General features: G+C 46.0%; 2 protein-coding genes across 7 annotated transcripts in view; both read left to right on the top strand.

The window, feature by feature from the left end:
* Window positions 1–23,907, top strand: part of lmo7a (LIM domain 7a) — a 52,372-nt gene extending 28,465 nt beyond the window's left edge. The window contains exons 9-29 of one of the 6 annotated variants that reach the window (XM_083681577.1): window positions 5,524–5,553; window positions 6,539–6,653; window positions 7,898–8,040; window positions 8,717–9,419; window positions 10,031–10,327; window positions 11,239–11,353; window positions 12,043–12,204; window positions 13,167–13,354; window positions 13,554–13,617; window positions 14,023–14,073; window positions 15,778–15,803; window positions 16,337–16,444; window positions 17,399–17,491; window positions 17,869–18,224; window positions 18,517–18,567; window positions 19,005–19,060; window positions 20,137–20,338; window positions 21,056–21,391; window positions 21,982–22,090; window positions 22,722–22,824; window positions 23,174–23,907. In XM_083681577.1, the coding sequence (XP_083537703.1) occupies window positions 5,524–5,553; window positions 6,539–6,653; window positions 7,898–8,040; window positions 8,717–9,419; window positions 10,031–10,327; window positions 11,239–11,353; window positions 12,043–12,204; window positions 13,167–13,354; window positions 13,554–13,617; window positions 14,023–14,073; window positions 15,778–15,803; window positions 16,337–16,444; window positions 17,399–17,491; window positions 17,869–18,224; window positions 18,517–18,567; window positions 19,005–19,060; window positions 20,137–20,338; window positions 21,056–21,391; window positions 21,982–22,090; window positions 22,722–22,824; window positions 23,174–23,196 (3,331 nt within the window). In that variant the 3' untranslated portion in view covers window positions 23,197–23,907. The remainder of the gene's footprint in view (window positions 1–5,523; window positions 5,554–6,538; window positions 6,654–7,897; window positions 8,041–8,716; window positions 9,420–10,030; window positions 10,328–11,238; window positions 11,354–12,042; window positions 12,205–13,166; window positions 13,355–13,553; window positions 13,618–14,022; window positions 14,074–15,777; window positions 15,804–16,336; window positions 16,445–17,398; window positions 17,492–17,868; window positions 18,225–18,516; window positions 18,568–19,004; window positions 19,061–20,136; window positions 20,339–21,055; window positions 21,392–21,981; window positions 22,091–22,721; window positions 22,825–23,173) is intronic. The other 5 variants (XM_083681576.1, XM_083681575.1, XM_083681573.1 and 2 more) reach the window with 5 other exon arrangements.
* LOC310813145 (LIM domain only protein 7-like) lies at window positions 14–5,103 on the top strand (the record flags this gene model as incomplete). The annotated part of the gene is made up of 5 exons (XM_083682007.1): window positions 14–42; window positions 687–1,004; window positions 1,520–1,840; window positions 2,458–2,604; window positions 3,015–5,103. The coding sequence occupies 5 exons, from the start codon at window positions 14–16 to the stop codon at window positions 3,823–3,825; spliced, it is 1,626 nt and encodes a 541-aa protein (XP_083538133.1). The 3' UTR covers window positions 3,826–5,103.
* Window positions 23,908–25,713: the final 1,806 nt, after the last annotated feature.

Genomic DNA, 25,713 nt, shown 5'->3' on the forward strand with positions numbered 1-25,713 from the left:
CCTGTTCAGCTCTATGAGAGGTCTGTCCAGGAGCCGACAGGGGTAAAGGCTAGGAGCTGATTTCAGCCTGGTCGCATGACAATGACCTCATGATACTTCCCAGTTAAGGTTCTCCTTTTGTGTTATCCGATCACCCTCATGCGAGTCAGTCATATTCATTTTAACATGGTAACATTTTCTCGTGATGTTCTATGAGGATTTTTCAGTTCAGTTCAAAATGTAAATGTTATTGACCCCACTCCGCCGTGCCACCTAGTCATTTGGATGTATTTGACTGGTCGCTTCAGTGCAACAAAAGCAAAGTGTCGGTCTACCAGAGAACTAGCTTCAAGCCAGTTTATTTTCTTTCTCATGGAAAGAAAACATTGCTTTGCACTCTGGAAATAACTGAGGGAAATATCTCAAAAAAGTTGGAATTCAGTCACAACTCTATGTGGTTTGTGCTGTGCTGTATGCCAGACACTCATTCTGTGCCCTTAAATACTTCTCCTATCCCACTGTGTTGGTCTTGTTTGTGTGTGTGTGTGTGTGTGTGTGTGTGTGTGTGTGTGTGTGTGTGTGTGTGTGTGTGTGTGTGTGTGTGTGTGTGTGTGTGTGTGTGTGATCGCGTGTGGGTGGTTGTTCCATGGTTGTGTGCACTGTGCGGTCGTGTTCGGTTGTGACTGCCCTTGGAATGCTGACCTTAGTGAAACCAGGCCCAGTTCCACCTCCGACAACAACGGGTTAGTATCCCAGAGTTCCCTGCCCGCGGCCCACTTGCAGTGGGCATACGAGTACGAGAGCGGCAGCGACTCGGACCAGGAGCGACCAGACCCTGACCTGGTGCTGGATGACCTGGCCAGCCGACGCTTCCACAGCCCCTCCCCTGCTCCACCCACCAACTTCGCCCTTCCCATCAGCCCCCTGGAGGCCGGGGGGGCAGTGTCAATGGGCAGGGGGGGCACCTCACCCATGGTCACTGTGACTGCTAATGCCTCCCCTCGGCAGACTGTGACCTGTCTCAGGTCAGAACAACCGAAAGAGAGAGAGAGAGAGAGAGAGAGAGAGAGAGAGAGAGAGAGAGAGCATTTTTGATACGCCTGTTGTCTGGTGAGAGAGTGGGCGAGCGATGGCAGAAAGAGAACGTGTGAGAGAGCGATCGCGACAGCTTCTTTTTGCCTTCCGTGTGCATGGTTCCCTCCAACCATGAGCCAGGCTCTCAGCCTCAACTACCGCGCTGCTTCTAACACATCTTTTTTTCTGTTTAGATTTTTTAAGTTGTGTTGGTTTAGGTTTTAGCGTCGTTTTATTTGCTAATATCTTTTCGGTTTGAGTTGCAGTGAGTGTATTATTCCAGCGTTTTGGTTTTGGTTTAGTTCTGCGTTGTTTCCTAACCCTGCCTGCTCTCATGAGAGATTGCGTGCGTGTGCTCAAGGAACAAACACAATACCCTCCGCCTTGCTCTGTGATTTGCTGTGTTGGTTGTGTGCACGTCCTCTCAAACCCTTTCGACTGATCTGATTGGCTGTCTCTCGAGCAGCAGCAGCAGCAGCAGTGGGCTGTTGGAGTCCCCCCAGCACAGCTCAGTGAGGGTGGACCACCACCGGCCCCAATCAGCTGACAGCCTCCTCAGAGAGATGTATGATGACTCTGAGGATGAGGAGGATGACGTGGGCTATGCAGACCCTGTCCAGGATGACCTCTATGCACGTAAGGTGGGCCTCTCACCCCAGCCTCCTGCCAACGTGCCCTACGATAGGTTCCTGCCCAAGTTTTGGACCCCCGAAGAGGACATACACGTGCAGAAGATCAAGCTGGGGTCTCAGAGACGACCCTGGTACAAGAAGATCCAGGGATTCAGGTCTGTGGAGAATAGAGAGGCTGAGGGGTTCAGGAGAAAATATTGACACAGCCCATAGAGCAGAGAACACACACATGCGCGCATGCACGCACGCACGCACATACACACACACACACACACACACACACACACACACTTACAAATAATGTACACAGACTCACAATGTCATCATCCTCATCATACCCTAACAAACAAACAAATGACACACTTATTACAAACAAATAACATACAACATTAATGTTTACATGTAGATGCATTACACATACAATGGGAACATTGCATATTATTACCATGACTCTTTAATCTCTCTATTTCTAATTTCACAATCCTTGCTTACTACACTGTATCGCTAACTCTTTTTGTTTCTCTCTGCCAATTTCTTAAGTTATTTCAGAGTTGTCATTGTTTCCCTAGTCTGCTTTCTGTGTGAATGCATGTGATTCTAACCTCCTTGATTGGGTCTGCACTGCTGGGGAGCACTGCTTTTTTTTTCTGTGTTGATTCTATCTGACCCTGTTTCTCTTTCTCTCTCTGTCTGTGTCTCTCCTTCCCTATCTCTCTCCCCTCTCCCACTCTTTCTCTCTCTTTTCTCTCCTTCCCCTCCTCTGCGGCCCTAGCCGAAAGAAGTTGGGCTCTTCCTCGGACGAATCTGACTGTGATATCAGTCCCTGGCTCTCCTCAGCCCCTTCCCCCTCTGGTCCCTCCCCCTCTCACTCCCACGCACCTGAAGTCTTCACCCACACTGCCCACCATGCAGGTCAAAGGTCGATACAGCTGCTTGATTGTGACATCACAGGATCACTCTAGAGTGGTCCTTTGAGTTCTTATAAGTTCCCCCTCTCACATACTAACAGTGATACCACACAGCCATGCTATTAACATTGCCCTAACATGCCTCGAAAAGCAGTTTTTTTTATGATTATACTAGGGTATAATCGCTTCGCTGCCTTGCATTATAGTTATATATTGGCAGCAGTTAAAGCACTGCACAATCAGCTATACGATGGAAACAGCCTTATTTGATGCAGCCCTGTTTGGAGTCAAATACAGCCTTTAGATATTAGCAGTTCTGCTTCTTCTTTTAAATATTCTTCACCCTTTCTGTACTCTGGTTCACATGCATGCACTCATAAAACCTCTTTCCTCTTTCTCTCTCCTGTTGCCTCGCCTCCAGTTCTTACTTTCAGCCACACGCTGTCCCCCAGCCCCCTAAACAGCAGCCCCCTCAGCTAGAGCGCCCCCCACTGGTGTTTGCTAGACTGGACCCAACCGCAGGCCCCAGACTGGTCAAATGTGAGAGGCGTCCCCTCCTGGGGCGCCAAGATCCCCTCGAGCCCCCAGACCTGTACGATGAGTTTGAGAACATTGTCCCTGACCTGGAGAATGATGACATGTTCACTAGGCGGACCCAGGCCTTCCACTCCAACACGGACCTGGCTGTGATGAAGACCCGTGTGTGTATGAGCCGCACCACAGGTTCTCTCTGCTTCTCTGATCCCGAGATCAACATCGTGACCCAGCCACGCCGATCTGGCAGCAAAGGCAAGCCACGACTCCCCGACATTCAACGAGACGACGTGCTCTACAGGAAAGTCAACCCCCAGCAGGCTCATCATCAGCGCCCCCTCTCTGGTGCACCTGACCGCTACAACCCTGTGCCCATCCCTGAGCCCTGGGCACTGCCCCCCAAACTCCAGGCCAGGCTCCTGTGCACCCCGTCCCCTTTGGCCCAGGAAGCGGAACCAGAGGGAAACCAGGATCAAGCGGAGGGGCACCACAGAGCAGACGACATGCTGCTTAGGAAGTTTGGGGCAGGGATGGGGAGTATCCAGGGTCAGGGCCCGTCAGCCAGTCAGATGTCTCCCTCAGTGCCCACTTCCTGCAGTGAGGAGGACCTGCAGAAGTGGAAGGAGATCAGGGAGGCCAGCCGGCTGAGGTTTAAGAAGAGGATGATGGTAGAGAGGTTAGCTTTTCTGAACTCTTAGGAACGAATGGCGACTGACAACCATGCTACTTAAGTGCCTGTTGCTTTCACTCAATCTCTAGGTTGTGTGTTGTTGTTTTTCTCTTTTTCTCCACCTGACCCTCATCTTTTGTGTGTGAGAGCTCACCGGTGTCGTTTTGACTCCTTGAACATTTCTGTCTGACGTTGAAGTGCTCTTAATTGCATGTTGAGATGCATTTATGAAGGATTGGTGCTTACTGTAGGAAGAAAGGGGAATTTCTCTCTCAACAAAACACTTTCTTAAACAAAAAAGCAGGTGCCTTTCATATGAACATGAGAGGACGGTTAACTGTATTTAAACACAAATCCCAGTAGAGGAAATGTAGCATACAACCTGCAGAAGGCCTGTTATCATTCATCAGACCTCGTTTGTTTTACATGTTTGTTGTTCTGCAGTAGAAGAGAGCGGATTGACAGTTTTAAGTGAAGTGATAAACTGTGTTCATACTATGGCCTTTTTTTTGACAACCTTGTGGTTCATGCCCGAAACCATAATCTTCCTCGAACAGCTTCCCTGTTTGTTATAACTTACTGCTGCTAACTTTCTTGAAGTGTTATTTATAAACAAAACTGCATGAGTACTGTTGTCACAGCATTGACCAAAAATGTTTGAGTACATCAGCATTGATCACAGAGAATCCGATTCTGTGTTTTTACATTTGTTTCGTTGTTTTTTTTTCCTGCTCGCGGATTGAATTTGCCTGTGAATTGAACAACTTTACCCATGCCTAATAAAGACAACCCATACTGAAAGCTCTTGTAATGGAATGAATTGGAGGACCACGGTTGTGATGACAACACCTTAGCACCTCCATTTGAGTATGAGCAGCAGGGTGTTTCCTCTTCACACTCGCCTGGGAAGCTGCTTGCTCCATGAATGGCAGAGGGGTGTGGAAGGGTTTCAGCCTGAGTAAGAGCAATACATAACCCAGGGCATGTCTTTTTTACTGACACACAGACACTACACCAAAGAGGAGGAACATGATGAAGTGTCGTTTTGTTTTTGGACAAGACATAAAAACCTATCAACTGAAATTCCCTATTGACGTGTGATCCAAGGAGAGTTGTTGCCTGCCACTCTGATTCCATGGCAACATAAAAATGCACCCGTACTTCCTCTACACACACACACACACACACGCACACACACACACACACACACACACACACACACACACACACACACAAAGCAGGCAATTTAAACAAGAGTCATCTGGATTTGCTTCAGACTTTCCAAACCGATTTTCCAATGACATCATCGTAGCTCAGGAGTCTAAAAACGGTATATTGTTGAAAAATGTTACACACACCTCTTCAGCTACACAGCAGGTCAAGGAAAGGTGAAACTAAAGTATGAAAACCCAGAAGGGAATCTGACTGTTTGCTTGTTATTGTCTGAATCAACAGACAATGTTTGAGTGGTGTTGACTGGATATTCCATTGACAGTGCATTGCAATGAACCAGTGAGTCCATGCACTCAACCTCTCCCCATCTATTCTGATATAACACAGTAACACCCCCCCCCCCCCCCCCCCCCCCCCCCCCCCCCCCCACACACACACACACACACACACACACACACACACACACACACAGACAAACAGACAGACAGTGAAAGAGAGACACAAGTCTGCCCAAATGTGACCTTTTTGTCTGTGGTTCTCTTTGGTCTCCTAGACTGCTCCAAAATCGCGACGATAGTGACGGGTGAGTTAATATGTGCTTCAAGGAATGTGGCGCGTTCGCGTTCGCTCTGCCCTCTGAGGTAGCGCCCCTGCTGCCTCCTGCCTTTGTATTGCTGCACTCGCTAGCTGCTAAACGCTGACACTGAACATTGCTTTGGTTTGTTTGGCACAGGGCCAAACCGGGAGGGGGGTGGGGGGGCGGGGGGGGACTGCTTTACAAAGCTCTATTGACAAAGCAACAGTGGAGTGAGATGATGCACACAATACCAATACGCTGGGTCATCCAACCAGACATACTGTATTTACCACTGAGTGTTATGAGGTAGTGGTAGTTAACGCTCAGTTTGAACCTGGAAACTGACAGACAGGCACAGATAGAAATATTCACATAGACTATACAGGTAAGTGAAATAGGGTGAAATTGGCCTTGAATAAGTTTTGACTGACCCTGCTTTTCTGCATACATGGGATGGCTGAGATGGAGGAATGTATCATTGCTTAACTAACCCATTAAGCTGAAAGTGCATTGTGCTTGGTTGTGCAGTATTGTATGTGTGTGATGGAGCTGGTGTGTGCCATGTTTGCTGACTAATACCTGGCTAAGAAAAAGAGGTGAAAAGGTTTAGTTTGTGCTTCCTTTTAGTCTGACTTCTGGTGTAAGGGGGGAAAAAAGGCTGTTTTCATCCTCAATTATTGTTCTGACATTGGGTCATGAGCTCAAAACGTTATTCCAGCATAGCTTGCTCATTTAGTTATGATGGAATGTTGTGGAGGTAGAAATCGGACGAATTCCTCATTCTAATCCATGCATTACAATGAGCCTGTCCTCCGATTTCTACCTCCACCAGCCTCCCCTGATGGAGTGCAAAGATGACAGCATTCTGGGATTGGAGTAAAAAAAACCTGAAGCAACATCTGTCCTATGTACAATTGGTGGTACATACTTTTAGCTGGTGTATTCATTCGAAACCTCTCTGTCACCTCCCCCTCTGTCGTGCCCTCCTCAGGAGCAAATCAATGAGTGACATCACAGGGGACGACGCCGCCTTGAAACAGATGCGTTACGAGGAGCTGCAGAAGATCCGTGAGAAGGTGAAGGAGAGTGATGACCAGTGGCAGGATGTGAGTACCACACGGACACAACCACACACACCTATATGACACCTGTAAACTCTCCATATAGGACTTTCCACACCTGTAAACTCATTCCCACTACCAGTGCTCCTTCTCACTGAAACATGTACAGTATTCTGATTCTGATATAGATAAACAATTTTAGTACATTGAAGTGTAAATCATTCCTGTCAAAACAAAAAGGGCACTAGAGGTGGACTACTAAAGATGAATGTGTCCTTTGATGTCTTTAGCGTATAGAGATAGTAAAGTGATCAGTTTTCTGGTCCCATGTTCCGCCTGTGGCCAAGGAGAGCTTGTTTAGTGAAGGTGTAGAACAGAGAACAGAGAAGACAAACACTGGTGCTGCAGCTGCTCTGCCCTCTGGCTATGGACTGTCCTCATTTATGGAGGAGCTGCAGAGAGTATATAATAATCACCACTGGTTTCTTCAAAAAATAAATTCACACTGACGTTATGGTCCTCTGTGGCTCAGTTGGTAGAGCATGGTGCTAACAATGCTTAGGTTGTGGGTTTGATTCCCACTGGGACCATATATACTGAAATGTATGCACTCACTGCAATGTAAGTTGCTTTGGATAAAAGCTTCAGCTAAACGGCATATATTGTATTACGTTATGAAGGGCAATAAGGCAAGTCACAATGCATACCGATATTGTAGAGTTGATACTGGGCTGGAACGATGACAAATAAAACGATATGATGTGATCGTGAGCCCCACCTCCCTATCATTGAGTACGCAGACATTCACTTGCAATGATGTGACTCTAGACTACTGTCTACAAAAGTTGACCCATTTTGTGGGGCGTTGCACCATCTCTAACATATTGCACTAGTTTCTAAACTCAGCTCTTTAAAACTGTTTATTAGTGAGAATCAGTCAAATGATAATGTCCACCTGTACTCTGTCATAGTATTCTGTGTGTCAGTGGTCTGATAGTATGGTGCAATAGTATTATATTGAGTCTTAAAGCTGCATTTAGGTCACACACGGCCCTTAATACACCGGGGACATGAGCCGGGAGGAGCCAAACTCACAAATAGGACACCTTCAAATGGAGTCCTCCCTCTCTCCTTCTCTTTCTCTCTCTTTCCTCCTCCTCCTCTCCTCCACTCTGCGGTCAACTGTTCAATGTTACAGATCCTCATCATCCATGTTAGAGATGAACTGAGTGAACTTAGAGAGCGTTCTAAGATGGCGGTTGAGGTCATCTCTGCCGGTTTCTCTGCAGGACCTCACCAAATGGAAGAATCGTCGCAAGAGTGTCAACTCTGATATCGTGAAGAAGAAGGAGGAGAGGGAGCAGACTGAGCAGGTCACAGCAGGAGGCAGTGGCAGGAGGTCCAGGACCTTCAAAGAGATGCAAGAGGGGAGGTAAGGACACACCTGAGACACAGGTAACTAACGTACTGTTGTCTAGACGGAAGGAAAACGTACGGCCGAATTAGCAAGGTGCAGGTTGGCTGAGCTTCAGCTTCTCCAGTCACCAGTGTAACGACAAGACATTCGAGGACAGATAAAGCACATTTAGCCTACTGTAAAGTATCGTACGGCCGTGGCTGTTGATTTTCAGCTGATACGTATTTATTCTCACTTGTGATGTACATTGCTGCACCATTGGACACCTGTCGATGTGGATTTGAGTTCATACTGCAGTCTGGGGTACTGGGTTGAGTAATGAAAGCCCTATGCACACAGAACTTCAACTCAGAGAGACGGTGAACTGACTGTGAATGAACCCTCTCTAATTGTCCCTTTAGTCAGTGTGAAAGTGTAATCTAATAGTGGCTTACTCCCTGCCTCCCCTCTCTCTTTTTTCTCTGCCTCCCTCTCCCTTTTCACCCTGTGTCCCCTGTCCCCTCCCCTCCCTTTTCTCTCACTCCCCTCTTCCTTTCAACTTGCCTCACCCTCTCTTGCTCTCTTTCACTTTCCCTTTGCCCCCTATTCCCTTTGTCTCTCTTCCTTTAATTTCTCATGTATTTTCCCTTGCACACCTTCCTCTCCTCCCCTCTTACCTTCCTCCCCCCTCCTTCCCCCTCTCCCCCTACAGAGAGAAGAGCTCCGTAGGAAGTCGCCTCAGCTCTCTCAGCCTTCTGGACCAGGACGTTTTTGAGGACCCTACCCCTGTACCTGCCCCTGTCCCCCGCACCCGTACCCTCCCTGCCAGGAGCTACACCATCGACACCCCCTACGCCTCAGTGGACCGCCCCACCGCTCCCTCTGCGCCCCTTGTGAGAGAGGAAGAGCCCCCCACTGCTGCTAGGGCAACCAACAGGGCCGCCTCACCTCCTCCCACCACACAGGGGGTTGATAGAGAGGACATTTCTGCCGGCAGTGACACCATCCCTACCACTAGAATCTCCAGCCGTACCTCCATCTATAACCCCCACTCTACAACCCAGGCCCCCATGGAGAGAAGCACAAGCCCAGCTTTGGAGCACACCAGCACAGCCAAGAAAGAGGAAACCTCCACCACCTCCATCTCCACCCCCAGCTCCCTCCCCAAAGTGTTCGAGCCAAGGCGCCCATGGGCTGGCAAGCCAGATGAGGAGGTGGCCCCCTCCTCTGGTTCCCTGTACAAACAGCCACAGTACAACTCAATGGAGCCCAGGCCTCCCGGGGTGTCTCGGGTTTCCGCCTCCCTCCCCAGGAGCTACCAGAGATCTGATAGCGCGCGTCTCACCTCAGTCGTCACGCCCCGACCCTTTGGGACCCAGTCCACCAGGATCGCCTCCCTGCCCCGAGCCTACACCGTGAGTACTGTATTATTGTCTTTATCATCCTATCTCTGTGTACCACAGGACTGCTCTCTGCAGACCACAGGGCTAGAGGACGTCTAGAGGACAGGGGGTGAGATGTTTGTGTTAACCATTGTGGGCAGTAGGGAAACGTTAGCTTGTGTTGTCCTGTTACAATGGGATCTATTTAGAGGACAGTGTAGTGGCTTGCTAGCCTGATCTGTTTACTGTGTCAGTGAATAATGGATGAAGCTAATGCTTTTTTTTTTTTTTTTACTACTTGCCATTCACTTGGCAAAGCTGCCATTTCCAGCCTTCACTTTTAGCATTGTTTGACTGTATGTCAGCATGTCATTTCACTTCATCGGAAGTACTCATCATCAGGGTACTTGTGTGTTCGATTATGTGTTTGGGTTATAGTCTAAACTAGTCCAGACGGGATCTGGTTATATTATTAGTCCACAAAATATTGGAGAAGCAGACTAAGACAAATCTTAGAGTCATTCATCTTTATAGAATAAAATAGAATAGAATAGAAGTTGGTTTATGCTAGTCTATGTTGCTCTGTTCAAGTCTATTCTGTTCTATTCCACAACAATGGCTGACTCTCCCTATGCCCTCCACAGATGGATGACTCTCACAAGCGTGTGAACGGAGGTGTGGACAACTCTAAGAAGTTGTCTGTACCGAGCCGCTACAGCCAGGTCATGAACTCTGAGGACGAGGCTCGCTCCCACTCCAGCTCCGCCCACAGCAGCAACGAGGAGGATGAGGAGGAGGAAGAGGAGGAAGGGAAGGGGAGGGGTGTGACCCCTACTCAGAAAGTCTCTCCTGTCCCTCCCAGAAGTGAGCCCCTCACCCCCCTGCCCAAAGCTGTGTCTCCAGTCCCAGTCAGCCCTGGTCCGGTGAAGGATACAAACCAGGTACATTACTCTCCTGGTATTATGGCAGATGCCCATATCCAGAGAGACTTACACATTTTAATTTGAAGAAGGTTGAAACAAACAGATACAAATAGAATTGTAAGAAAAAACCTCTCTACAAAAAGATGTAACCATCCTAGATACTGTACTTATTTTACAGATGATGCTAGATTGAATGAGTGCTGCCCTCAGACTGCAGAAGGGTGTACTGCTAAGGCTCTTAGGGTTTTGTGAGTTGTGTAGTCCTACAGCTTAGTGTGGAGTTGTGGCAGTAGATGCTGTAGTGTCATGGACCATGGTGCATACAGTACAGTACCACACAGTATGCAGTGAGTGCTAGGTACAGTACAGTGGGGAGCTGTGCTTGCCTTTTGTTATGTAGACAGCCATAAATGATTCATACACTGAGAACAAAGGTTCTCCTTTCCCTGGCTTTGGAGTTTGACCAAGCAGGCCTGGTTCCACAAACACAGACAATGTCCACATACTGTAGCCTGACGTGCTAACTGTTCTCCAGTACAATGGAAAGCTGGAAGGGAGTAGGATTACACCCCACCAGCAATGTATCAGTCCGGGGGCCTGAGTAAAACATAGATTCTAGTGGATTCTAGTGAAATATACTGCAGCTGATCCATGGATACTGTACATGCATGCCCCTGCCTCAACACTGCTAAATCCCACATGTGTTGGATGATCCTCCGCACATCTCAGATTTGTGGTCACTAGGTTTCATGACATCATATTATATTTTGGCTCTATCCTGCTGTTTTACTCTGACCTTTTGATGGATGTTGTACAGCCATAGATATCAGGTGTGTGTGTGTGTGTGTGTGTGTGTGTGTGTGTGTGTGTGTGTGTGTGTGTGTGTGTGTGTGTGTGTGTGTGTGTGTGTGTGTGTGTGTGTGTTTTAGGAGAGTTACAGCGACATGCGGATCAGTCTGAATCAGAAGCCCAACAGCAGCAGAGACTTTGGTTTCCATGCAGACTGGGACCAGAGCAGAGCTCACATTACCTCCATCCAACCAGGTAAAGCTACAGCACACATCTCCTAGCAAAGGCCAAAGATGAACTGCACTGTCCTGACAACTGGCAGAGCTTCATTGGCTTTTATTGGACCCCAAGTCATATACACCAAAGTCCACCAAAACTGACAACCAACATCCACAGTGCACAGTACAGTGCTAAAAGGAGCAGAATACACAGCAAACTGTCATATCTACACTATTATATCTCACACAATCTGTCTGAATGGATCAGAACATGGGCACCGTGGCAGCATTAGGGCCCGGTGTGTGTCTACCTGTTCAGTATTTCAGTCAGGCACTGCTGGTTGCCCCTCACTCAATACGCCTTCCAGTAGGACCCAGTTGCAGAGCTGCCAGGCCTATGTAGGGCAGCCTCTATCTGGGTCAGATCTGCTGGGCCTGAGCCTCCCTCTCTATGAACACTGAGGGTTGTACGCTGTTCTGCACTGTACACTCACGGGCCTGTAGGTCACTAGTGAAGTGTTAATAGAGAAATAGAGAAAGCAAAACCATAGCGAACACATTCTGTCTGAATGTACAATCCAGAAATCTGGATTTAAACTTCATATTCTACAAGTTAAGAATACTAACAGGACTGTTAGGGCAGTGTAACTCAGAGAGGCAGAGCATCTTATACCCCCAATGAACCCTGATTGTGACCCCTGTCTTTCCCTCTGTGTGCCCACCCAGGCAGTCCTGCAGAGCAGTGCCAGCTGCAGGTGGGAGATGAGGTGCTGGCGGTAAGTGGGCACAGGGTGGCAGACATGAGCTACGATGAGTGGGAGAGGAGCATGGAGGAGTCCCTGCAGCAGGGCCGTCTGGTCATGGACATACGTCGCCATGGCAGGAATAGTGAGTAGACTGAATGCGTGTGTGTGGGGGGGGGGGGGGGAGTGAGAGAGAATACAAATTATAGAGGGAGGCATTTGTTGTTTTCATTTTTAGATTGACAGTGTTGTTTATGTTTGTTGTGCTCTTAAACTGTTGTGACACTTTGAATTGGTCAGTAAACTGCTGTGAAATCTTGCATAAATTGTTTCATGACAGTTTAATGATCATCTAACAAGCTCACAATAGCTTTCTGCTCTCTCCAGGGAAGACAGTCGCTTCTGTTCTTCTGTCTGTACATTATGTGTTCTATTTCTCTCTCCGTTTCTGTCTTTCGTCCTCTCTCTCTCTCTCTCTCTCTCTCTCTGTCCCTCTCTCTGTCCCTGTGTCTTTATTCCTTTGTGTGTGTGTGGTGTTTACCATGTGAAGAACTAACCTAGCTCAGGTACCTGGTTCTCTGAGTCCAAACTTGGTGTATTTACAGTGTTATTTTAACAGCCTTACAGACCCTATGTAAAATATATGTTCACCAAAACATGGCTTAATCTATACTTTTATTGAGCTCCATTTGACTGACAGACACTCTATTCATAATGTCTTGTTGTGATCTGTTCAATGGGCAAGCTTATTTATAAGGTGACCAAATATTTTGCTGTAGTGAGTGTGAGCCTGTAATTAATACTGTGGGGTTGTTAAAGTTCATCAGTAGACTGCATGGTTGGGGAAAGTGGTTTCTCTGTCCTCCCAGATGTTCTTTAGAATAACACCAAAACAGTCTTGTTGTCCGCGTAGCGCCTTTGTTTAGTTGTATTAGCATTTCCATTGCTAATGTTTTACTTTCGCACACACACACACGCACACACACACACACACACACACACACACGCACGCACACACACACACACACACACACACACACACACACACACACACACACATATACAAACACCACCTATTCATTGCCGTCGCCACGTGTCTGCGTTCAGACTGGGACAGAGACCTCCTTTCCCCGCCATATAAGAGCCATAAGATCATCAATCTGACCAGTGTGGATCATCCAACAGTTCTAGGTTCTCCAGACCCAGCCACTGTCAACACCAGCTTGGATTTCACCTCACACAAACCCACGGATACCACAGTGACAACCAAGGAGGTAGCCGCCTACCCAATCATTGTGAGTGACACACAATGACCTAATTGTGTTGATATGGTGAACATGTTTCTTGTTACTGTGTATTTGTACTGTATTCATGGACAATTAATTAATTTGAAGAATGTCTGCTTTTTCGATTAATCAACTTGCATCGATCGCCATGGTATCTTGATATGCTCTGAGAACATTTTCAATGTGCTTTCTCTGTGTCTCTCTGCAGGACGTGGCGTCTAATGGAATGAATGGTGGTTTCCGTGATGATTCTGTGACCATGAGGACCAAAGGTAAAGAGCAGTGCAGACACTAACCAGAGTGCTTATAGTATGATCAGCCTTCATTAACTGCATTGAGAAAGCAATGATGTGTTCTGTTTGGGACTGTGTTTTGGGTGAAATGCTTGATGACCGTTTTGGTGCAGGATATGTTTTTTGGAGCATTGGTGAAACGCTTGATGTCATGCCTTTGGTGAAGGATATGTTTGTGAGCATTTTGAAGGACTTTGTGGGACCCTAACTTGCAATGTTTGTCAACTGTAGATAATGGATATCATCCTGATGTATATTGGTTATGTTTTCAGTTGTGGATCTCTCAAATTTTCCCATTAATACAAGTTCTTACTCTTTCTCTCCAAGTGTAGACTTCTTGGTCCTCTCTCACTGTACTTTTCTGTTCCTGTACTAATTTCTCAGAAACCATGTCTTTGAAAAACTTGAAACGGAGGTCAGAGTTTTTTGAACAAGGTAAAAAAAACCCTGACCAAGCCCTTGTGTTGGTAAACATCTATTGTCTCAATGTAATCGGGTGGCTGGGCGTTCTGGGTTTCCATCTCTCTCTGTCCTAGAAGTTGTCCTGTGGGACCACACAATGCTATGTACAGTTTGTTGTCACAACCAAAATGTAATGAATTGATCTGTACATTGACAGAAAGTTGTCGATTTCAGATCAATTGATTATGATTAAGTGATGGTTGAGACAAAAACCTGAATGCACAGGAGTTCCCCAGGGCTCTGTATCGGGGCCGCTGCTTTTTTCCCATCTGATGTGCTACTGGAGGAGTGTACCTGTAACCCCTCTGCTCTCGCCCTCCCTCCCTCCCTTCCTCCTCAGGCTGCTCAGGGCCCAGTGTCAGTGCGCTGGTCTACCTTTGTGGTAAACAGGGTTGAGTGTGCAGTGTTTCTCCACCTGCAACATCTGAGACACTGACATGCTGTCTCAGCTGACAGAGCCTAGAATGTCAACAGAGCTGATAGCTGTCGACCAGTTAGTCAGATAGTTGCGATGAAGTCTAGACAGCTAAAATAGTAACCAAGGTAGCTGATAGAGACAAGTGTCTGGATCTACTGTAGAGAGCTAAGGGGCTGAAAAGGTCACTATAGCTCCCATATTCCCATGGCTGATTATGTTATTAGCTATGTTATTAGACATTCATTCTAGTTTCAAAAATATAACCACAGTATTAATTTATGTATATTGAGCTCCAAAGGCTAGACAGCATGTCAGATGCCATGCCAACATACCAACCCCATAGACAGATACACCAGAAGTTGCCCACTGTATGATGGCCCTTTGCGTCCTTCTCCATATGCAGGTGTTTAGTTTCTTGATTAGTTCAGTTTAGTTCTTGATTAGTTTTCTTTGATAGCCTGTATACACAGAGAGAATGTAGTTTGTCCTAAAATGTTCTAAAAATGTAAAATGTCCTTTTTCACCAAGCTATAAACCTGCAAAGCTAAAGTGCAAGAGAAACTCACATTTAATAGGTGTCTTGAACAGTGTCTGGTATGTTGGTATGATGTCCAGATTACACACATCTCCCCTCCACTCTGCATGTTGTGCTGTTAATGTTTCTGGTGCTCTCGTGTTACTAATGCCAATGCATGTGATGTGATCAATGTGTCAAGAATCAAGATCAACGTGCACTTTGGTGGCTGGTGACACTTTATTCTGAATTGTTTTTAATGTTTGCATCTTGTGCATGCTGCTGTGATGCCCTTTTGGATGATTTGATTTTCAAGCAAGATTAATTGTTGGATATGTATTCGGTTTGGTTGGATCTAATTGGTGTAACAATCAGCATTTTTAGTATCTGCTTCAGCAATCACAGACTGTTATATAAATGATCTTAGACTCCCGTAGTCTCAGAATCCGAGGGAGGTAAACTTAAAATACCTCGTCTGCTCTGCCTTGTTAAAATCCTAAATTATAGCCGAGAGATTAAACTCCATTTTCAAACTCTGAACTCACACTTGACCTGGAATTTAGCTTAAGGTTTTAACAAGCCTATCAGATTTGTGGAGATGTAGTATAGTCTACAGGTGTGTACAATAAATATGTATAACACTTCTCTGTTCTCTAGCCTGTAGCTCATTCTGAGTTATGACTGTAAGAAGATGACTGAATGCTATTTAATTTGTAAATTGTATGGGTTTTATTTTCTTTCAAAGGAGGATCAGAGTCCGCAATATCAGATGTAAGTACTCTTTGATACCTAAAATGGTGTTTTCTTTGGCTACGTTGAGGTCCTTAACAGGGTCTTTGTAAGTGGATATGATTGTCATTACACAGGTTTCACTGACCATTATGAGGGACATCTTCACTTTGAGGAAGGTTAACTACTGCCCCAGAGGCAGGATCATTTACCCTCTTAAGCCCATAATTGGCCAATTACCTTAAGAACAGAGAAGAGGATGATAGCAAACATTCCTCAACCTTTCTGTCAGTATCAGGTGAACATAAATTGTTGAAAGTGGATCATTAAGATGACTTTAGGAAATTGATGTCTCCACTACACTGTGAAAATGGAGACTAAAGAAGTATATGGTCAGGTGCTACTGTCTTAATACTTGTTTCTCTGATGCTGTATACAGTGTATGGAATGATGAAGATAAAACCTGTGTATGGACATTTGCCTTTGGCTTCACACAAATGTACAAGTGACATTCCAGACACTAACATCAGTAGAGTATGTGCAGTAACACTGTGTGTTTTTCTCTTCTCTGTTAGCTGGCCGTTCCTTCCATCACTCCTTCCTCTACCCGCTGGTCCTGGGACCCTGAGGAAGAGCGCAGACGCCAGGAGAAGTGGCAGAGGGAGCAGGAGCTCCTCCTACAGGTAAAGACAGGGTCTGACCGACTCAAATTAGTCTCGCAATCACTGGATGAACCATTTGTCCACCATGTATATTACAATACCATAGCAACAACACTGGCAATAGCCATGCAAGTACAGTTTGATGTTTGCATTATGTTATTAAATGTAGGGACCTGTCGCCCCCTGTGTTACACATGTGTAGCATACCACATATGAAGTCCACTGAAGACAAAAGGACTGCATTGAATGGGAACCGTTTGATGTTTTGGCTATAAATAGTATCCTGCAACCAATAGTACAATGAGCACCATTACAGTAGCAGAGTAGGAGATTGCCTAGGCGTTAGGTATCCATGAAACAATTCTAGACTGCTGTTGAAATGTTCTTCTAACGTTTTCAAGATGAACACCCTGTGCAGGAACAAAGCATTTGGTACGATTGAACCCTCAGTGCCTGCCTGCCTGCATTAAACTAGCGAAACATCCCCATAACAAATTCTCTCTCCATCCTTCCCCTCTTCTGTCCATAACACCCTCCCAAGGTCTATTTATGGAGTAAAAGATCAAATGTGTCCAACCTGACCCCTGCAGAGCAGCTTGAGAGGACTTGTTATTCCTCCAGTGCTATTCCCTGTTGGTTAAACGGCCTAATTCCTTAATGAGCCGGATAGACTTTCCGCCTAGCATGCCCAAGTTCACGTACTCCAGGGATCGTGCTTGAGTGAAGAGCTTGTTAAAACGTCTGAGTGGTTTTGGGGTGAAAAAAAATCTGTAATTGTTTCAGTTTCATGCACAGCCGACTGTGTGAAGGTTTTGACTCTAACCCTCAGATGTTAGGTAACTCATTGAGCTTGACTTCAAAGTGCCCTTTGTAGTTTTTGAAAGTGATGCATTGTCTTTACTATGGTATGGCTGTGTGCGTGCAGTGTATACACTATGGGCACAAGCATACATCTCCCTGTGTGTTTGTTTCCAGGAGAAGTACAAGCGTGACCAGGAGAAGCTGGACGAGGAGTGGCGTAAGGCCCAGCGGGAGGCTGTGACTGTGGGGAGCAAACACCAGTGGGAGGTGAGGAGGACACATCACATGAGGAGGTCACATGTACAGTATGGTCCTCTGTGGCTCAGTTGGTAGAGCATGGCGCTAACAACACTTAGGTTGTGGGTTTGATTCCTGCTGGGACCATTTATATATACTGAAATGTATGCACTCACTGCAATATAAGTAGCTTTGGATAAAAGCGTCAGCTAAATGGCATATATTATTACTAAATGGCATATATAGTATGGCTGCTGCTATTAAAAGTTCCCCAGCAATGAATATTGACAGGGATCAGACTTGCATCAACCCCTTAGTTCCTACAATTAGACACCTGTCGTTGAAACGTGAATGTGTTTCACAGAGTTAAGCCTTCTCTTGTTGACTCTTCCTTGGTCCCTATGCAGGAGCAGAAGACACTGGAGGTGGATAGCCGCAGCATCAGCCCCCTCTCCCCGCTCAGCCAGCACACTTCCCCCTGGGAAGACCAGGAGGTGGCACAGGAGGAAGAGAGGAGGAGGAGGGAGCAGGAGGAGCAGCAAAGACAGGAGGAGGAGAGGGGGAAGAGGGACGAGGAGGAGCGTGAGCTGCTGCGTCTCCAGGAGGAGAGGAAGAGGAGAGAAGAGCTGGAGGAGGAGGAGAGGAAGAAGAGGGAGGAAGACGAGCTGAAATGGCAGCGGAGGAGAGAGGAGGAGAGGAGGCGCCAGGAGGCTACTGAGCTGCAGCGCAGGGAGAGAGAGAGAGCCCAGGAACAGCAGCAGTGGTTAGTAGGATGTCCATCAGCAGACAGTAGCCTGCTTGGCTTGAGAATGCCACTTTGATTTAACTGTCTCTAACTCTGTTATAGAATAACCTCAGCTTGTCCTCAAACCTGAATATTTGCCCTAATCTGTAATCTGCATTGGAGCATTGCCTGTTCAAGTGTCTGTATTGTAACCTCTGCAGTAACCCTAACCACTAATAGTCTGTCTGCCTGTCTGTCTGTGCTTTGTCCTGTATCTGTCTGTCTGCTCTAACCCCCTGCCTCTCTCTACACCCTGCCCCCTGGATCACAGGGCGGGCGACTCGCATGGCTATGCCAGGCATGAGATATCCATGGCAGACAGGTGTGTGTGTGTGTGTGTGTGTGTGTGTGTGTGTGTGTGTGTGTGTGTGTGTGTGTGTGTGTGTGTGTGTGCGTGTGCGTGCGTGTGCGTGTGTGTGTGCGTGTGCGTGTGTGTGTGTGTGTGTGTGCTTACTGTACCACTCCATAGCTAATTCAGCAGTCAATGTCTAACCAACAGGGCCAAATGATTACCTCAACCCATGTCCCTTACTTTTTATACAGCACTGTTTAACCTGGTCTAACCGTTGTCTTGATATGGTCTTGATATGTCCCATAGCCCTCAGTATATCTGTTTATGTATTTATGTATGTAACAGGCAGTTGTATACTCCAGGTAGATCAATGGAACAATGTAATCTGTTTTCCTTAAGTTTCCTTGATTGGGAGATAATGAGTATTATGGATTATGCTCTTAAATCTGTTTTATCTGGATTGGCAGGGCAAAGTCCAAATCTACTCCCGAGCTCGATGATGTGGAGAAACCAGAGGCAAAAGGTTAGTCAGTTTGACCTCATTGTTCACCAGTTCATCTATCAATTCACATTGACAGAAGTTGGATCACCCGTGGATCCATTAGGTATGGATCCATAGTGAAGACATGGAAGGCTTAACTGCTCACCTCAGGGGGCTGTGGTATAAGTGTGTAAGGCGGGCGATTGACTGTCTGTGTCAAGTGTGTGTGTGCATGCGTGCGTGTGTGTGTGTGTGTGTGTGTTTGAATCTATGTGTCAGTAAGTCAGTGTGTGTGTGTGTGTGTGTGTGTGTGTGTGTGTGTGTGTGTGTGTGTGTGTGTGTGTGTGTATGGGCTGTACCCAGGCTGGTACAGTCGAGGGGGAGGCATGGCCCAGAGGTTTCTGGAGGAGGAGTTGAGGCGTAAGCGTGACAGGAAAGAACAGAGTCTGAGGGCCGCATCAGAGCTGGAGCTGGAGAGAAGGAACATCCTCAATGCCATGAGATACAGACAGCCAGAGAGAGGTGGGCAAAAGCCCAATGGCCACCAGCTGTTCTGATCCACCAGCTGTCCTCAATCAATCCATCAGTCAGCCAATCAATTGCTGCTGACATTTCACCAAATTAACATGACAGCACTTTGATTGATACTGGAAGAATCAATTGATCAATCAGGCAGTCTGTCACCCAGTAAATTTCACAAGGTCAACCTCCTTGGTTTACTCAATACCAAAGTGGTAAATCAGTCAGTCGATTTGCTGTTACACGTTTGTCCCTCACGGGTCACTTCACTTCCTATGTCTGCAACTCAACCTTTGTTGTTTGGAAAAACTGAATGAATTAAAAAAATTAGCTCAGTGATTAATTAATTAGTGAATGAATTCATGATTATACGGAACAATCAGTCTCTATCAAATGTGTTTGGTACGTACTCTCATCGCTCTAGAATGAATGGCTTCCTGTTAAGTCGGTCACTGCTCCTACAGTATATGCCCTTGTTTTTTGATTCTCTCTCCCCTCTCATTGGTCTGTGATTTGTTTATTTCCTGACTCCATCTCCTCTCTCATTGGTCTGTGATTTGTTTATTTCCTGACTCCCTCTCCTCTGTCATTGGCCACAGTTGCTAGCAGTGGGCCGAGCGAGGCGTCATCGTGGGCGAGAAAGGGCCAGGGCCAGTCTCAGGCTGAGCAGGAGAGGCAACAGATCCTGAGGGAGATGAAGAAGAAGACCCACCTGACGACAGACAACAGCTGGATCCGCCAGCGTTCCACCAGCACCACCACCAGCAAGGAGCCTGAAACCCTTGCCGGGCTCATTCGGAGGTACTCCACCTGGGGCGCATTCAAGGCTCCGCTAGCCTGGGGGGGTCTGGGAGGGTTGGAGCTGATACTCAAGTACTGTTCATTATGTGATGAGGTAGAGATGGATAGTATGAATCTAGTTTGTGTCCATCACGTCTGAATAGTTTTAAGAATGCCCGCTTCCTTGATGAACACTTGATCAGTGATCTGACACACTTGAGTTTGAGAGAGAGGCATTTTAAGAGTGAGGTATTGTCTTTAGGGCCCAGTATTTCAGAACTTTTCATCTGGATCAGAATGATCCGAATTCTGTTTTTTGCTAATCCAGGATCAGATCGAGCTATCTGATTTCCCCTATGCTACTCAAAATCTGCCGCAAAAAAAAAGAATCCGGATCATTCTGTTTTGAAATACTGGGCCCTAGTAGGCTGGGAGTAGAAGTCACCCACCAAGTGTCTCATGGTGTCTCATGGTGCATATTAAGGACTGATCATTCATTGCAATGGAATGCCAGTCTGAATAACACCTAACCTACAACAAACACTTGAAGTAACTGTAAAAATAACTATTTTCAGTTACTTGAATGCTTTGGGTTGCTTTACCTGCTTTAGCCAACACTAGAGGTTCTCCTGCCGAACATGAACCTGTTATCAAATGAGGTGTCACAGTTTTTATTCAGACACTAATGCTTCTTCTTTTATTATTGACTAACATTCGCCCGCTCGCTTGGCTTTGCAGAGGCGAGTCTCTCGACAACCTGGACGTGCCCCGCTCGTCCTGGCGGTCGTCATGGACACCAGGTAGCACCTCCTCTATACCCAACTACAGCCGGCCTCACTCCGCCCTCTCGGGTAACACTTCCTCCTATGGCGGGGGGTACAGCGGCCGTCCTGGCTCGGCCACCCTTCCCTCCTCACTCTCCATGAGCTCCCTCAGACAGGGGGGAGGAAACCCCTCTTCCTGGTCCCAGCGCTCGCCCTCCCCCTCCTCCCCCTCCCCCACCCTGTCTCCAGGCCCTGGCCCCGGCGAGGACTCAGCCCCCGAGTCACGCCCATCATCACAGCAGCACAGCAGGTAACGACCAATCACTGGTTACAATGCTTCTTTGTCAAAATGTCTCTAGGAATCAGTAGGAGTTGGCACTAACCACTGGTAAGTGGTCAGATAGTTAGTATGTAATGTTTATGGGTAATATTGGGGTACAGTATAATGATGCTTGATCTGTGGTTAAGGGCTACTTCTACCTCAGGCTTGTTTTCAGTGTTCATACTATACACCACAGGCTGTCCCAATATTCTCAGATGGCTTCTTTTGTTAGTCTCCTTTCGTCTGAGTCTTGTTTGAATGGACTGGGCCAGTGCAAGTGTGGGCTAGGTAGGTTTATGCCATGTTGCTGCGTTCCTTTTCACTGGCCACAAAGAAAAGCAAAGGAGGTCATTTCAGAATATTGGAACACACCTCCCTTATTGTTGCTTCTTAGCATTGTGTTTTATTTGAACTGCATGCAGTTACACCTGACTCAGCACTTCTAAGGACAGTCTCAGCTGTCACGCACCTGGTCCTTTTCTCCCAGTGCTGTGTGTGATTGTTGTTGACGTTGCTCACAGACGCCGAGTATGTGTGTTCTTGGCTCTCCAGTCATGGTTCTACGTTCTATAATCTAGGTCAGTGAGTGGCAAGAAAATCTGTACGTTCTGTGACACACCGCTGGGCAAGGGAGCAGCCATGATCATCGAGTCCCTGGGACTCTGTTATCATTTGACCTGCTTTAAGGTGAGAGTTCAAAGTTCACACACCGACCCGGACCAGTGGGGCCTGGAGGTTGTAGTCCGTCCTGGCTTGTCCTCAAATTAAACCCTCCCGATCATCTCAACACTAACCTGATACTAATCTGATTAATATGAATGAATCTCAGTTGGATCTGAAACGTTTTCAAACCTACAGTGAAATGATCTCACTCATATTTGCTACATGAGTTGATCTTGTTTCCATGGTTCTCTGTGTGCATATGTGCCAAACCTCGCTAATCAAACTAATCAATCAATCATTCACCTAGCTCCCCCCCTAACCTCCTAATGCTTCATATGGGTTGGTTGATCGGTCCTGGGGCATCTGACATCACAATGAACCGCAAGGTCCCTGCATCTGTGCTTGGGCATGTTCTCCCTCTTCTTATTGGTCCCTCTGTCTGTCAAGTCAGTGTTTGGTGTCTCTCATTCGCTCTGTGTCTCTGGCTGTCGCTGAGGGTATACGCCCATCCCTCTCCCCCGGCTCTCCTCATGGCTGCTGCTCAGGAGGACAGTGTCCTCAGTCTGTCCTCACCTCTCCCCACCTGGGGAGTAGACAGTAGGACCAGGCTCTGACTCAGCCCCTCTCTCTCCCCCTGCCCCTCTCTTACCCCCAGTGCATCGACTGTAAGTCCGACCTGGGAGGATCGGAGGCTGGAGCAGAGGTCAGAATACGAAACAGACAGCTCTACTGTAACTCCTGCTACATGCGATTCAAAAGTAAGTACTTTCTCCTCAGCCTATTACAGAAGCTTCCAGGAGGCACTGTGAGATGTCAGTAAAACTGTAAAAGATAGTATTTTGACTTCTCCTGATTATAAAGTAACTAACTAGTAGGGGTTATATTGACAGAAGTGCAAACCTTCTTCTAAGCAGTGTTTAATTAGTCTGGATTTGTTTTTGAGTTGTGCTGTGTGGTATCATGTTATATTGTATAGTAAGTAAATCATACGCCCAGAACTCTCAAATAGAGAAATAAATGATGGTTTAATGCATAAACAGCAAACTCCCTGTGAAGGCGATTGTATGGATGCGTATTGTAGTCACACTTGTCTTCCCTTCCCTGTAGCTGGACAGCCAACCTCCATGTGAGATCACTGTACTACAACAGATAGAGGAGGAGACTACTCCTGACTACAACCCATGAACACTGCAGCCATGGCCACCAGCCGTGACACTCTTGGCTAGATTGAGAATGAGAAGTTTAGATGTATTTGTGTTTATGATTCTACAAAGCCCTGATTCTTCAACTATCTATCTATACCTTCTTTTTACACTTTACACGCGAGAGGGTGAGATTGACAAATATCAAAGTTAACGTGTTTATATCAAAGTATTACAAATTGGTCGTACAAAGTATAAGGGACATGCATGCCTGCGAGTTTTAGATGTTTTAGCAAAAAACGATACTCAAAACCGATGTTGGTCTTGTCCATAAGATTATTGATTATAATTAATTCTGACAGATTTCAGAGACATAAGAGTTTTCATGTTAGACTGGGGAAAGCCTGCAGTTTCATCTCATTTTGTCTAGGCTTTCTTTCTACCTTTGAGTCTTGTGCTATAAAACGGTTTGTTGACAACTAAGATATTATCTTGTTTATTTTTATCGATGTGCCTTTTTTGTTTGTTTTGGGGGAAAAGATTATTCAGATGAAATGCATTGGAGTTTTTCTCATTGATAGTGGGCTTATGCATTTGAGAAGTTTAAGTTTTATTGCCTGAGAAAAAAGATATTATATACTGTATGGCATTGAGGCAAACTTTGTTCAATAACATTTGTAAATAAAATGACCAAACCGTAATGGCCGCCTCTGTATTCATCTTTATTCGAGCATGTGAACGCTAATAACCACTATTATCATATTCTATGATATTCTACTTTCAGGGATCATAATGATAGGATTCTACCCTTTCTCCCTCTCTCCCTCTCTCCCTCTCCCTCTCCTTCTCTCTGGCTCTAGTGCTATATCGGTAATGAAAGGAATTTCAATGAGTTTCTGTTCAGGGGTTCAGAGGACCTGCCTGCTGTACGTTCTCCAAAGCCAATTTGTCATGCATATTTCATTCCCTACGCATGCATTACATTTGATTACTGTGATAAGCTATTCTCTTAATCTATTCTTCCATTCCAGCTGTAATGAAATGATATCTGCATAAGCATACATCCAATATTCATATGTAAATTAATGGAAACACTCCAGAGTCCTCGGTTCTCCACGGTTCTCGCCTTTTGCTAATGCGTACAAGAGCCAAGGTGAGAGTTTGTCCTCATTTTCCACAAATGAAAATAAGCTCTTGTGAGGCGAAGAATGAAAATGAGTGGGGAAAAGCACAAATAGTCCTAGGGTTTTGTGCAAACATCTCAAATTCTTCAATTCCTTTTTTAGATTTTCCTTGGCTCCTTGTGGGGAGATTTTAATCCTCGTGCTTAGAAAACAAACCGGGTCTGCATGGCGCCAAGCACAGTCGATGGCCAAGAAATGTGAAACCCTCAACACAAGCATCCCGTCTCTGTTTCAAAGCTTATACGCCGCTGCCAGGACTGATGCGAGCCTTTCACTGGGGAAATCATCCAGTGTCTGTCTGATATGTCATGTGTTTAATGGTGCTTTTATAGAAGCCGTCTGGTGGGCTCGGCTAGCCAGAGGATGGAGGCCTGTATGGAGATTGAACACAGATGGAATAAGCTTAGGTAATACCCATGATACATCATCTGTCTCCAAGGGTCTCCACAATTTAGATATCTTCACTCCTGCAACTTTCAAGGTTCAAACAGTGTTATTCTTCTGACAGGGAAAGGGTACAAATGTGCAAATGAGAATGGTCAGTCAAACTTTCATTTATAACAGTCCACATATTATGGTGTATTAGCTTTGGTACAAGTGCATTATTTCCGTACCTACTGAGGTGTTTCCTCTACATTAGGCAGCACCTACAGCAAGTGTGTTAAATGAGCCACCAGGGGGCACTGTGTTCTTAAATAACCTCCCGACTGAAATTGCCGTTTTTGAGTTCACTTCAATAGACTGTGTGATGACTGTCATCTGTGAGGAGAATTCACTTTGTGTCATGAAAAGCAGGCTTTTTTAGATTTTTTTCATCTGATTTTTTCTATCAGACAAGGTTCCACTAGAAGGTTATTTCTTTATTGAGAATCCTTTAAATAATCATTTTTGGTGGCATGAAGAACACTTTTTGGTGCCATGCAGAACCCTCTGTGGAAAAGGGTTTAACATGGAACCAAAAAGGGTTCTTCTACAGAGACAAGAACCCTTTTTTGTGTTACTGTATATATTTTTTGTATTTTGTTTTGTTTTTGTCTGGTGTTTAAATTGCAGTGACAGACATGTTACTATGTTACATTGCAATGCTTTGGAATTAATGTGTTGCGATGTACAGTACAGTTTACCTCTGTTTTAACAGGGAGTCACATTTTAAGGGGGCCCTGTAATACAAATGATACAACTGCATAGGATACAAACAAGAAAACAAGCAACACAAAAAAAAATAAACACAAAATACAATTTCATACAAAACATGAACACTCCTCTGTAACCAGGACCCTAGAGCAACCTAAAATGATCAAGCAGTACTAAAAAGTCTAGT

The sequence above is a fragment of the Argentina silus genome, assembly GCF_951799395.1.
Source record: "Argentina silus genome assembly, chromosome: 12".
Lineage (NCBI taxonomy): Eukaryota > Metazoa > Chordata > Actinopteri > Argentiniformes > Argentinidae > Argentina > Argentina silus.